This window comes from Parasteatoda tepidariorum, chromosome 4 (genome assembly GCF_982258835.1).
Source record: "Parasteatoda tepidariorum strain Cologne lab strain chromosome 4, Ptep-v5.0, whole genome shotgun sequence".
NCBI classification, from domain to species: Eukaryota; Metazoa; Arthropoda; class Arachnida; order Araneae; family Theridiidae; genus Parasteatoda; species Parasteatoda tepidariorum.
The window spans coordinates 5,154,166-5,168,561 of NC_141758.1; the positions used below are offsets into that span (position 1 = coordinate 5,154,166).

General features: G+C 32.0%; 1 protein-coding gene across 1 annotated transcript in view; it reads left to right on the forward strand.

Moving 5' to 3' along the window:
* The first annotated feature begins 5,648 nt into the window (after window positions 1–5,648).
* LOC107447628 (uncharacterized) overlaps window positions 5,649–14,396 on the forward strand; it is a 63,597-nt gene continuing 54,849 nt past the window's right edge. Inside the window, exon 1 of the mRNA XM_016062583.5 lies at window positions 5,649–6,145. Within this exon, the coding sequence (XP_015918069.2) occupies window positions 6,095–6,145 (51 nt within the window). The 5' untranslated portion in view covers window positions 5,649–6,094. The remainder of the gene's footprint in view (window positions 6,146–14,396) is intronic.

Genomic DNA, 14,396 nt, shown 5'->3' on the forward strand with positions numbered 1-14,396 from the left:
AATCAATAATGACTGAAACTAATCCAAGCACTGGCGACATAACCATGGAAAATAAAGATGAAAACCTGAATACAACACCGAATACAGAAATTGACACAGACATCAATATTAACAATAATACAGAACCACCAGCAAAGAAAAGAAGAAAGAAGAAGAAAAAGCAAAATGCAGTCAAAACAATTGAAGATAATTCTACACTCATGTCTACAAACAGCTGTCTTTCTTCTAGTTAACATAACTCAACAGATGACGTCACTATCTTGCCGACAACAAAACCTAAGGAGGATACCGACAAAGTACGGGATCCGCCCAACAAACCTGAAATAACACTGCAAGCCAGATTTACTAAGGTTTTAGTCCTGGGCCTGCCTGTGGACTTAGATACAGATGCCATCAATTCAGAATTACAGAAAAACAATATTGAAACCATTAAAATAGTGCAGTTTAAGAATAGAATGGGAGAGGCCAATCGGCTCCTTCCACTTCTTCTCATAATCCTAACACAACGGCGAATCACCATAGAGTATTCAAAGTCAACAACATACAGCAGATCCCGATCAAAATCGAACGATTTCGAGGAGGTCGAGGACCTATACAATGCTACAACTTCCAAAATTATGCACCTGCAAGGTGTGTAAAATGCGCTGAAAACCACAGGTCTCATGAATGCAACAAAGACAGAACAACACCTCCAAAATGCTGTAATTGTTACAAAAAGCACACAGCCAACTATACTGGGTGCGAGACCCGCCCAGCAGAAGGAGCCCCCGAGCAACATCAAATTCGACGTCTAAACTTGCTCACCGATTAGTGTCATTAATCAAAGAATTACAAGAATTGCTCAAAAATGAGGAAGTGTTCCGCCTTCTGAGGGGGATCATCGGGGAAACATCTCAATCCCAGAGAGCTTTATTTTTATTTTCAAGACTCTAAAGTTAAATTCACTGAATTTTTCACAGCAGACTGACAATTTATTGCCCAATTCCGGCCCTTTTATTATAACATTGAACTCTAATTCTTAGACCTTTAATACACTGCTTAATTAAACATGTTTAGAAATTAATTCAGTCCAATCAAATTAAAGTTGCTTACGTTAACCTCTAGATGGCGCCACTAAAGCTCGCCAAAATTTCAGTAAATGCTTATATTTCAATTCATGTTTATATATTACGATGTATGTTTGTACTTATTTATCAACATGTTCAATTTTATTCAATGCTCAAATATCAATTGTACTATTTATATATCTATGACAATTAATGTATATTTCTCAAATCATGTCTATACATACTGACTAAATTCAAATTGTTAGCACTTTTTCAAAACTACAGATGTTTAATTTATCAAACAAAGAACTTGACTCTTGTATTAGCTACCACAATGTTGCTAAGCACAAAATGTCTGTAACTCAATTTGTACATATTTTCAAGGTGAATGGGATAAGGGGCGCTGCGCGGCTCAGGTTGCCCAGTTTTATTTAATAAAGGAAGGAAGGAACAATTCCAAAACGATGCTTTACCCAAGTCTGTTCTACTAATGCCACAAATTGGCGACATTCCATATTTTTTGCTAAATGTTTATTTGTCTCCGCGGTCACCCCCCCCTCTTATTTTAAAATGTCAGAATTTGATAAAATTTGGTTTCAGGAATTATTTTTGCACGTTAATTCGAATGTAATAAAAATATGCAATTGTTTGTCTAAAAAAAGTGCACTTCAAGAAAAACGCACTTCAAACGCACTTCAAGAAAGCTGAAGTTATTAACAAATGGAAACCTGAATTAAAAGTGGTGGGAAGTATACTTCCCATGGCCTTTGGAAGGGTTAACTAGGTATCAGAACACTCAATTGATGTGAGCAGTATATTTGTTCACTTATTTCTTATAACTATTCGTCTAAATAGTTTTCATCAGATCAAAATTTTTATTTCTTCTTTTAATGTATAAGATATAACTTTACACCAACTGTGTTTAGAAATCAAACAAATTTCAAACTAAAAAAAAAAACAAAAAAAAAACTCCAATTTGCTGACAACCATTTCACTTCCTTGATTACTACGCTACCTAAGTGAACAATAATAACATAAAATCAGATATAGATCGGGTGAACATTGATAATTATAAAAATGATAGGGATCAGGTGAACATTGATAATCAAACATCTGATATGGATCTTCTTGTTAACAGCCAGTCCATATTATTAAACTAAAATAATTAAACTTACCAATTAAAAAACTTATCATGAATTGAACTTAGCCATGAATTGAATTAACTTACTATACTAAATGTAAATAGACGACTTTTATTAACTGTAAACTAAATAATTACTTAATGTTTACTAAAATAATTAAAAATAGACAAAACTTAACTAAGTAAAATAAATTTAACTAAAACTAAAACTTGAAGAACTGAATTAAAAACTAAATAAAATTAACCAGATAAAAATAACTAAATAAAATTTACATAAACTAAAACTAACTAAACTAAAATAAAAGTATTAACTGAAATATGATAAAAGCACTAACTAAAATAAAGGTATTAATTAAACATAATTGATTAACTTACATACCTGCCAACTTTCACTCTTTCCGAGAATGGATTTTCCAAGTGGTAGTATAACAATGAACGAAAAACATTCTGACTCAAAAATATATTTATATTTTGACCACATTGAAATTCGCTTTTGTATGTATTATTATGCTTTTATATATTTATTGTAATTATTTATATGTAGTGGTTGTCAAACATTTTTATAATTATCCTTATAATTCAAAAAGTTAATTGGAATAACATGAGTCGTGCTACCACTTTAAATATGAAAATAAAATCTTCCGGAAAATCCGGAAGAGTTGGCAGCTATGAACTTAACATAAATAACTAGAATTATCATCTAAATAACTGAAATAACTAAACTAAAATAAAATATAATGAATTAACTAAACTTACTGAACTAAATGAAAGTAGATTAACAAAAATAAAAGTAGACGACTAGTGGATCTGTAAAATGTTCCTAACTTACATCAACCACATTGTTTACAAAAATGGCAAATAGCTCTCTAGCCAGAATTCATCAGGCTGGCCATGAGAAGCTTTTGTGATTTTCTTCTCCACAGAACTTAATAGTCTTAATAAAAAAAATCCTCTATGTAGGCGAGTTTGTCAGAGAGTTCCTTTGTCTTCCGTGTTGGGCTCAAAATTTCCCGAAGTGGCCCAAGAGATTAAGCATTCGCCTCCCACAGATGTTCCCCAGGTTCGAATTCCAGCGGTGGCTGGTCAATACGAATTCCGCTTCCGGCTTGCACGAAACTCAGTGGTGACGTAAAATATCCTTAGCGGTAAGCTGATCATGGATTAGAGTCCCCTTGTCATAAGGGCAAACCATTGGAGATTTTCGTGGTTTGCCTCTCCATGTAACGCAAACGCTGGTTAGTTTTATCAAAAAGAGTATAGACAGTCGTTAAATCAGAACTGGGACGACAGTTCAACGTCACCTAAATAATAATAAATAAATAAAAAAATGCTACGTAGTTGTAATTTTCAGCTAATCAAGCTAGTTACTATATTAACACGTTGAATGTCATGGGGGTTCACCGGTGACCGACTCGAGTAAATGTTTAATTTTTTTATTATCGTTGCTAAAATGGTTTGAAGAAATTAATGCAATATAGAACACACAAAAATAGTTTTATTTATATACACAGAGATGCCAACTTGCTCCGGACAGCGAATAAACATTTTCAAGTGGTAGTTTATTAATTATGATTCTTGGTTTAATAAATTTAATTTAGAAGATTTTTATCCACCTCTATTGCGAAACAATTCCTAGGCTCATATAATTCACCATTATTTATCGATGAGTCATGCTAAATCTTTTAAAAAACTATCAAAATCTGTCTAATGTGTGCAAATTTAGTTTGTAGTTATTTACCGTTTGGGCAGACGGGCAAGCCATGTAAAATTAGCCTGGCATTCAACGTGTTAAATAATTGTTATTAATTATTATTAAAAAAAATTTATCTCTCAAAATAAATTCCGACATTAAAGGGAAAAAAAGTTTAAAAAAAAAGGTATTTTATTAGCAGCTAAATTTTTTTCTTTTGTTGGAGCACACTGTGTAATCGCGATTGTATAATTTTAGTTTTCCTGCTAAGTTAAGACCCAATGAAAACTCTCACGATTTTGTTTAACTTTGTAATTTTTGGCACACCTTGTATACTCACAATTGTATTACTGTTTAATTTTTTTTCGTTTTCTTTTCACACTAGGAATATTCTCTAATGTACAGTTTAAATTTGTCTCTTTGTTAGGAAACGCTGCGTATTTTCGATTGCAATGCTTAAATTGTCTTCCTTTGTCGGTAAAAACTGCACATTCGCTATTGTATTATTTAAATTTTCCTTTTTCGTCGAAACATACGGTATATTCGTTACTGTACTATTTTCCTCTTTTATATGGACCATACATGGCAGTACTTTTACTTCCGTTACTTGTACCGCCGGTACAAGTAAAAAGTACGTACTTTTACTTGTACTTCGTTATTTTTTAAATTTAGTACTTTTACTTGTACTTTCGTTACTTTTTTAGGGAAAAATTTAAAAGTATTTGTAACGGAAATATCGAATGAAATCGTTACTTTCTTCTTTTTTCTAAAACTCGGTAAGCTTTCTTAAAAGAAAAAAAAAAAGAAAAAAAAGAAAAAAGCTGTGAATGCAATATATATGCATTCACAGCTAACTTCGTGTTTAAATACCTTTGGTTTCAACTTATACTGCACATTCAATTATTTTTTACTAGCTCAAAGATCACAAAGCTATCTAAAACCCCGTGTTTGCTTTGTTTATGTTTTTAAAACGCGTTTCTAAAGAGTAAAACAATTTTAAATCAATGGTAATTTAAATAAATAAAAATAATAAACTAAATAAAATCAATAGATAAAATTTCTTTTTCGTGCAAATCCATAAAAAGTTTGATATTAAAATTATATTTGATTTTAAAATTATATTATACGATTATATTATAAAATTATATTATAATATTCTTCCGAATTTAAAAATGAATTGATATCCATAACTTTCAAAATTAAAAATAATTAAATAAATAACAACAATTTTGCAAAAACATTAAAGAACATAAGAATATTATTCAATAAAATTTTAGGTTACTTTGAATTTTCGATTTCCTAGAAATGTACTTTTAAATCGTTACTTTTTTTGTTTAGTACTTGTACTTTTACTTGTACTTTTTACTCATTACTTTTTTTAAAAATACTTGTACTTTTACTCGTTACTTTTTAAAAGTAACGTTGCCATATATGATATGGACTAAATGTATAGTTCCCTCTAAAATTTTCTTTGTTGAGTCTCACTGTATATTCACCATTGTACTGCTAAAGTTTCTCAATTTTGTTTTGACATACTGTATATTCACGATTGTACAGAAGAATAACTTAAACTAATAAAATGTTTCCGTTTAGGAATAAGAAGACCATGAATAAAACAACGCTCAATTCACGGAAAATTTCCTTAGGACACTTTTTGATAATTTCATTGTAACACGCAACCATTATTAGTTCAAGCCCCCTTTACGTGACAGCTGGTAAAAGATTTGACTCAGAATTTCCAGAAACGACATTAGGGAATAACTTATTTGAAGCGGTGGGAAAAAAACAATCAAAAATCCCTATAAAGCACTAAAATTACCCCATTCGTCACTCGAAACGGTCAGGTAGAAAAAGAAATCTATGATAGACTGTCTGTCGTCGCGTGTCATTGAAACAAAAACAAAACACTATAAACAAAAACTCAGGAATTAGGAAGGAAAAAAGGGAATAGTATACGCTTCTAAGCTTCCGTTCTCTCATGTCATCCAGTTTTGAAAAAAAATAACAACAGAAAAAAAAGGAGCCACTACGTCCTGACTAATTCTGCCACTTCCGCTCAGAGTGGGAAGTGGAGCGGAGAGGTTTTCTGGCTGCTGTTAGTGAAAATCGTCTGCTCTATGAAAGTGCTTTTACCGTTGTTTCACGATCAAGGTGTAATAAGAAGAAATGGATTTAGGATAGTTTGGTGTTCATATAATTGATGCATAAAGTGTACAAATGCGTGCGCATATTTTGGATTATTGTTTTTGTACAGTGAAAACAAATATGGTAAGTTTTTTATTCTCTTTTTTTTTTATTCATGAAAAATTTAAAATTGTAAACAAATATTTTTCTTCATTATTTATTTGAAAGTGTAAACCTTATTTGCAAATAAAAGGGAAACAGTTACTAATTATTAATTGTTTTAGATCAAAACACCTTTTTAAACTCTTTTTACGGAAGATTTTTTTTTCCTAATGGAAGTGAAGTTTTTTCATTAATATTTGCAAACATGTTTTACTATATTTTATTTATTCTCTTCGATTTCGAAGTACACAGACTGTTTATGCTAAGGCACCTGCTGGGGAAGTTCTTTTTAAGAGGGTGCACTTGCACCCCTAGAAATCAGATAAACCGGGGGGCCACAAGCGGGAAATATTTAAAAGGTAGTGACAAATGTTTCTCAAGACTGTTGAAACTTTCGAATGATTTAATTTCGCTCTAATTTTAGGAAAGATGATGGCCAGATTTAACACCTAGATCTATTTTTTATTTTGATAGGAAGGATAGTAAAATAAAAATTGCTTTTACAGTCGTTATGAACCACTTCTTAAAATTTTTCCGGTCATTATAAATAATATTTCATTTTAAACCGTCAATATTAATTTTATTTTAAATAGTCATAGTTTCTTTATTTTAAATAGAAAGTGAGCGCAAAGCGGGTTATTTCAATATGAATTAATTCTAATGTTGCCAAAAAACTGCACTTTTTGTAAAGGATTTTTTTGAGTGGTAGACAGTTAAAAACTACAGCTTTCAGAATTGATGGGGCAATTGTATCAACATTTTAGGAGCTTTAGCACGAGAGATTTAATACGAAATGGCGTTTTATATAAACTTTAAAATAATTTACATGTAGCGGTGTGGAAAATAAATTTGAATTAATTTTACAAAACAAAGATTCATGTATTCAAACATAAACTTGAAAAAAATGCCTTCCAAAACCTTCCTTTAATATGAATATGTGTTTTTCTTATATAGTCAATTTTTCTTATATAGTGTCCCGTTAATAATGGAATATTACTTATGTATATTCCTTCAAATAATTCAAAAGTACATTATACTTCAAATGCTAATAAATACTTTTTGTATATCTGCTTAAAATACTGAAATTAAATTTATGTTTTTGTATAGGAACCATGATAGCAAAAATATTACGTCTGGATATATTCTTTCAAATTTATTTTTATAGTGTTTTAAAAAATACCTTTATGAAAAACCTAGTTGGACATTTCGCTTAAGAAATGGGCATTTTGTAGAGTTAGCTACTACATAAGGTTAAAAAGAAATTGAAGTAACACTGCATGTATCATGTAATTTTTTTACGTAGTGTCAAACGTCTATTTTTTTTTAATATAAATTATAAAAATGTAATTATTAATCTTTTGTGCACCTTTGCCCCTCTGATGGAGAATTAAAAATTACCATTCTTAGTTTCAAATTTTTATTTTCTTGATATTTAGCAATCACAATAGTTTACGATGCTCAGTTGTTATATGAATATATCGTATTATGTGTTCTGAATGAATTAGTACTTACATCAATTGAGATAGCATTTTTACCCACCTTCAGACCTAAGGCGCACTGTTTGTATTTTTATTCTAAAGTTGTGGTAAAATAACAGGCAGCAGTCTGTACATCTAGTTTACAGTAAATAACACTTTTTACCTTTACGGTTTTGAAACCATTTCTAACTACTATGGTTATAAAATCATTATTATTAAACTATACTGTTTTTCAGCCGTTTACTTAGAATAGTTTTAAAACCGTAAAAAAAATTAGCTTAGCTTTTCGTCAGGTAATGGACATTGGAGAGTGCAGGAGGCCGGAAACTCTTCATTTGTTGAAGGAAATTTTGTGGTCTCATCTCTGAGACACGAACCCCAGTTCTATCGATCACGAGACAGACAGATTAGCCCTCTCGGCTATAATACGTACGCTGTTGTGAGGAGCTGAGCAGCTTCATTAGGTGGGCTTAGTTACTGCGATATAATTCTGGTTGTTTGACCGTATTAGGTGAAGGCAGTCAATAAACGGTTTTTCTCACAGTTTACTGTTTCATTACCATCTTATTTACGGTAGCTTGACTGCTTTGTTTGAATATGGTAAAATAACAATTAAATAAATTGTTAATTAACCATTTTTTCCGAGGAATTATTAACAGTATATCCATTAGGATACCTCACCAAATACAAGGTACCCATAAACGAGAGAAAGTGGGGACGAAATTTTTACAAGGCTGCTTAAAATTTCATACAGTTAACTTCCAGTTATTTTTATGAAGTCAGTTTTCAAGATTTCACACCACGATGAACGAAATGAAAATATTTTTAGCAGATATGAATACTTTGAAGAACAGGGTTATTCATAATTCCCTCCGGGGTTTCGAAGCGTTATAGTAAAAAAACGAAGATGAAAAAGAACATATGAAATTATTCCGAAAGTATTCAAGTTTTAATTTAAGCAGTTGCCGGTAGATGGCAGTAACATGTACCACTGAAGCCAGTTGTAGTAAAGAAAAATGGCGTTTACAGGCGGAGGGAATTATGAATTATCTGTTACTGTGAATGACCGAAATAGGTGGTTGTTGACTTCCACCGGTGAATGCTGATAATTACATAGTCGCTTTGGTAAATGTCCAAAATATATACTGCCCGGTATACATTTTTCCGGTACACCCTGGATCAATATTTTTTAAGGTCAGATGCCACTGCCCAGTACCCATTTAACCGGTACTTCAAACACTGAAGTTTCTCCTAATCTATCCTCAGCAGATATTGAAATATCGAATTAATATAATAATATCAACGAATTAATACCTATCAAATCGGATAAAGCAAATATTTCGACATTCGCCGGTGAAAGTCGACATTCTCCTGATTTCGGTCATTCACGAGAGCATATATATTTTCATAAGTTTCACTTTAAAATAATTCCCCGGTAGTGCTTGGGACGTGCCATGTCAGGTTTGAAGAGCATAAAGTACTCAGAATACAAAAGACAATATTCATATCCACCAACAACGACAGAATTTCTGTAATTTGAAAAATATATATATATATTTCCATGTGGTTGCAAAAGTGATTTATAGAATTACGATGATAGTTCTTTGTGAGGAAATTAAATTTCATTAAAACCAACGTTTTAAAATTACAAATAATAATACATTTATTAAAAACCTTTATCCGTTTCGATGTCGCAATGGTGTACCTTCATCAGTCGGATAAAAGACAGGAATGGTAGAAACAGAAATAATTAAAATCCGGCACAGATTACGAGATATTAAGAGAGATAAATATACATTTTAAAGCACAATTTTTTTTTCAAATTAAATTTAATGGTTTACAAATGTTCGGAAATCATTAACTTTTTTAAATTGGGTACAAGAAGAAGAAGACCTCCCGCACATGTGACCTATCAGCTCCACCTAATCTTTATCAGCAAAATGACGTATGAGCTAAGTCTTTCTACGTAAGTTAGAATGTTAATTAATGATAAGTAAATTAAATACACAGCCGCATCGCACATCGAATTTGTTGAAATATAATTCTGTCCCGTCTACTTCTTTTAATTAACTTAGATTTATTAATTATTTATGTGTTTTATTGTAACCGTAATATATTTTTGTTTTGTGTACCTGGCAACTCCGATAGATAATTAGTTTATTTATGTTCCACGTGGTTTCGTACCTGTCTTTGTGTTATGTCTTGTGTAAATATATAGTGAAAGAATTGAAATCTTTGAGAAAGAATCTTTCTGAACGAATTCATAATGTATCACTTAAGAGAATTGATACTTGACGGGCTTGGCTTACTCGAAATAGAATGGAAAGAACAGTTGCTAACATAAATGCCACGTTTCAGCACGTGCCACTTGCAGCTATCCCATTATAATGTTTTTGGCTCTTTTAACTGTATATTTATAATCTTTTTTAGAAAGACGTTTAATCAGCTCTGTTCTTATGCGTTCGAAAAAATTAATACCCAGGATATATTATGACAAAGATTCTTTGTTATGTTATTATAAATGGTACCTGAAAACTCTGTAATAAAATTCTCCTACTCTTGTGGTCGGTACAAGCCGGATGCGGAATTTGTATCGACGCCATCGCTTAGATTCGAATCTGGTTCTTCTCATTGGATGGCGAACACTGAGCCCTTGTTTATATATGTTGCATGATTAATAAAGTAAACATAATATTTCTTGTAAAAAATATAAAACAACAGTAGCTGTGAACTTTAGCTCTCTTAACTACTCAGGTCAAAATTTTTTACTTAGCAAAATTAAGTCTATAGTAATATTTTCAATATATTACTTATTTCCCCCCTGATTGTTGCCACCCTTACGAAAACTTGTTTCTTGGAAACAGGGTGACAATTATTCAACTAAATGAAATAAACCGTCAAAACTTAATGAACGGTTCAGATGATCGAATGGTTGCGGTTGCATCGGATCTTCTGAACGGTTGCATCGGCCAAAGAGAGTGTTTGACGTCCTGGAGAAGCACTTTGGGGGACCGCATTGTGACGCTGGGGTACTTAAAGGCCACCAGGACTAGCTTCACCCCCATGTTCTCCTGATCTGATCTCATGTGACTCCTTTTTGTGGGGCTAAATAAAACATAATGTATACAGAAATAACTCCGAAACAAATGATAAGGTGAAAACTACAATTCAGGAGGTCATCGACAGGTATTTTGTTACTTTCATTAATGTCGCGGTAGAGCTGCACAATGAGTTATTGGCGACGGTCTAAGATATATTTCTGAGGATGATCTGGAGATAACATGCATATGTTACATCCCTTTTTACAGGGAGGACACATTCACACAATATCTATTCATCCGCAGGTCGTAATTTTGACATGAACCAGAGAATGATCTATCTCCAATTCAGTACCTCATAGGTATAATTTTTTTTACATACAAACATAGACGGCATTGTGACCCGACAGATTTAACGTGCACCATTCACCATTTACTACGGGAAGTCTTCGGTCTGCAGGGATCGAACTCACAACCTAGGTAATCGACATCATCGATGTTCAGCGGGTCATGCAGATTTTTGCTATTCATCTGCACCAAATTACCAATGATGGCAAGCGTGTCGAACACGTCATAGTCTAAATCCGAATATCTGTAGTGACCTTTACATGTTGAATAATGTTGTTTGAGCACTCAGCAGTTTTAAAACAATTAGCGTTTTATTTTATACTGTTCAATATATATATAATTGTCCCCCTGTATAGCGGAAACTTGTTAGCAATGTGTAAAGAATGCAAATTCATTCATAAAATTTGAAGCATAAATGTTAAAAAATATTTAACTCATGCGTGTTTATCGACTTATAGTTTACATTTCATTACTTCCGCCATTTTACTGAATCTAAAACTAACTGATCTATTTCTGAATTCAATTCAGCGAAATTCCAATTTATGGGATCATAAAGATCATTTTAAGTGCTGGTGCTTCGACGAAACTCGAAGTTGTGAAACGCATAGTTTAGAATAAACCTCCGAAAAACAGTTGAGGAAAGAAGATTATGAAAGAATGCGGTGTTTTCGAACTTTTTCTGTTTATTTTTAGGCAGGTGTGAAGAATGGCACGTTAAAAAATACATTTCCCGAGAATCTGTTGCGAACAATGAATTTACGTGATGACAGAAGATATTCAAGATTCCATTTTAATTTTGAGAAGCTCGCTTCGAAAAAAGAAATATAAAATTAAAACAGAAATTTAAAAAAAATCATTTTAGTTCTGCCGGTGTTACAATGTTATTCAACGTTTGTATTCATTTATTAGAATATTAGGATAATTTATAATGATTTTATTGACTCGTTTTCTCATGTGAGGGTAGTGTTTTCAAATCTAAATTTCGAACACTTTCCAATTAGCCAGGGTCCTTAAATTTTTAAAAGAGCTCTGTGGTTGACTGCCATGTTAGTTTAATCGTTTCTTCATCACCACCACAATCGGAAGAGTGTTCTTTCTTTTTTTTCTTGTTGCTAAAGCGTGAATTTACTGTTAATCAAAATTGCAATTTCTTTCCGAATAGCTAGAAAACTCAAATTTCAACTGGAGTTCTATATAATCTTGCAGTCGAAATTTCCAACACTATCTAACTAGTTAGAAAAACTAAATCTCTACTGTAGCTCTGAGACTGATGCAATTTTATTACACGAATTCTGAGACAATACGAATTTTATTATTATGACTACTACAATCAGAAATCTCTTGCAATATCGGTAAAAGAAATTTACCGTCAATCAAAATTCAAATCCCTTTCTGATTAGCTATCAAATTTTAACTTGAGCTCTGAATAATCTTGCAGTCGAAATTTCGAACACTATCTGACTAGCTAGAGCACTCTCAAATCTTTACTGGAGTTCTCGGACTGATAATGACGATAGAAAACGGTGGGGGGGGGAAACGGTAAATCAACAACTTGTAAATTTACCGTTAATCATATCCTCTTAAAGATCCTATCAGTACTATCGAGAATTCGAAAATCATCAATTGCTGCACATTGTTGGAATCTTGCGCATCATTTCAATTTCGACAATGCCAAAATTATTTCCATCCCTGTCACATCAGCTCATATTGATTTCCATATTCCACGAGTCTTTGATTTGAGTACCATTCTCTATATGCCTTTTTTTTTTTTTTTTTCGTGGCCCGTACAAATATTTCACAAGCATTTATGGAAAGTGCGCTTTTCTTATTTTTCCCGACAAAAAAAAAGAAGAAATGAGTAAGAGCAACGCTTACGCAGGACATTAAATTCCCTTTATCGAAAAAAACTTTAGTAAATTGGGAATATTATTGAGCTTGAGGGAACGGAACTGTATGTTCAAAAAAAATTTTCTTACGTAAAAAAATTTTTACGTTTGCTAATATCACCCGTTTTGCTTACTTTTGCTGACAAAAATCATCAAATGCTTACATGTTTTCACTGATTCATACTTCAATGTTGCCGTGTAATTGAAAAATCAATGTGAGCAAGGAAAAAAAAATCTAAATTGAGATTTTTATATACAGTGAAACCTCTCGGTAAGGGCCACCTGTCATTTCATTGAAAATTGGCCCTTATGGGGGGTGGCCCTTAAATGGGGGTGACCAAAAAATAAAATGAGGAAATCAAAATTTATGTAGAAAAAAACTGTTTATTAACATTTTAAGTTTTTATACATGTTTAAAAAAATTTTCAATTGAAGTTTGTTTACTTTTTACAATTTTTTCGCAAACAATTTTAGTTTCTAATGATTCCTTAACTCTATAAAACAAATTAGTTAATTCGCATCATTTATTAATGCCTTGGATTGGGATATCAGTCTATTTACTTCTATTAGCGTTTCTTGGTTTGATAAATATGGCACGGGGGACTCATGGGACGGGGGGGTAAATGGCCTTTATTGGAGGTAGTCAGGAAAATGTGGCCCTCTAATGGGAGGAAAATTAACATTATGTCTATGGGGAAAATTTTCGTTCCTCAAAATATTGGCCCTTAATAGAGGTGGCCCTTAAGTAGAGGTGGCCTTTAGGAGAAATTTCACTGTATTTGGCATCTTTAAATGGTAGGCTACCTATTTCAAAAACGTTTTTTCGAAAATTTTGTTTTATCAGTTTTTTGAAATTCTATTTTAGCGTTCATAGCTTTAGCAATGGAAGGAAAATAATCACATTTCTCAGAATCAATTGTGAAGAATTTTTTCTCTCGAATTAAACGGCAGAATGAAAATAAAAATACATACGTGTGGCTTTTCTATACACGAATTAAAAGAAATTATTTTCTTTTTCGTTCCTTTTTTTTAGAAGTTTTTCTGGAAATCAGCAATTATATTGAATAATGTAATATTTTTATTGATAATTTTTTACCGCATCACAGATGTTATTGTCCTAGATGGGATTCATTTAAAGGATTTAACGCCACAGTTACGGTGAATGTTTTCCCACCATTCTTTTTTTTTCCTCATTTAAACAATGGAAAAGATTACATCGAGTTATTCATGTCGATTCTTGTAGCCTGTCGACGCATTTTACAAAATTCTTGTTCAACATCGTCAGGTTTATTCACTTCGTTGAACATAATCCAAATTTATTTCGCGGGAAAGTTTTTGTGTTTGGCTTTTTTATTCTGAGCTTGAAAGGAGTCTAAAATAGACGATGTCATTCTTTATAGACTGTAATTTTTACTGTGAGAAAAACACATGAAAAATATAATCTTTGTTTTATGGGTGGTGTCGTTCAAATTATTGTATAATT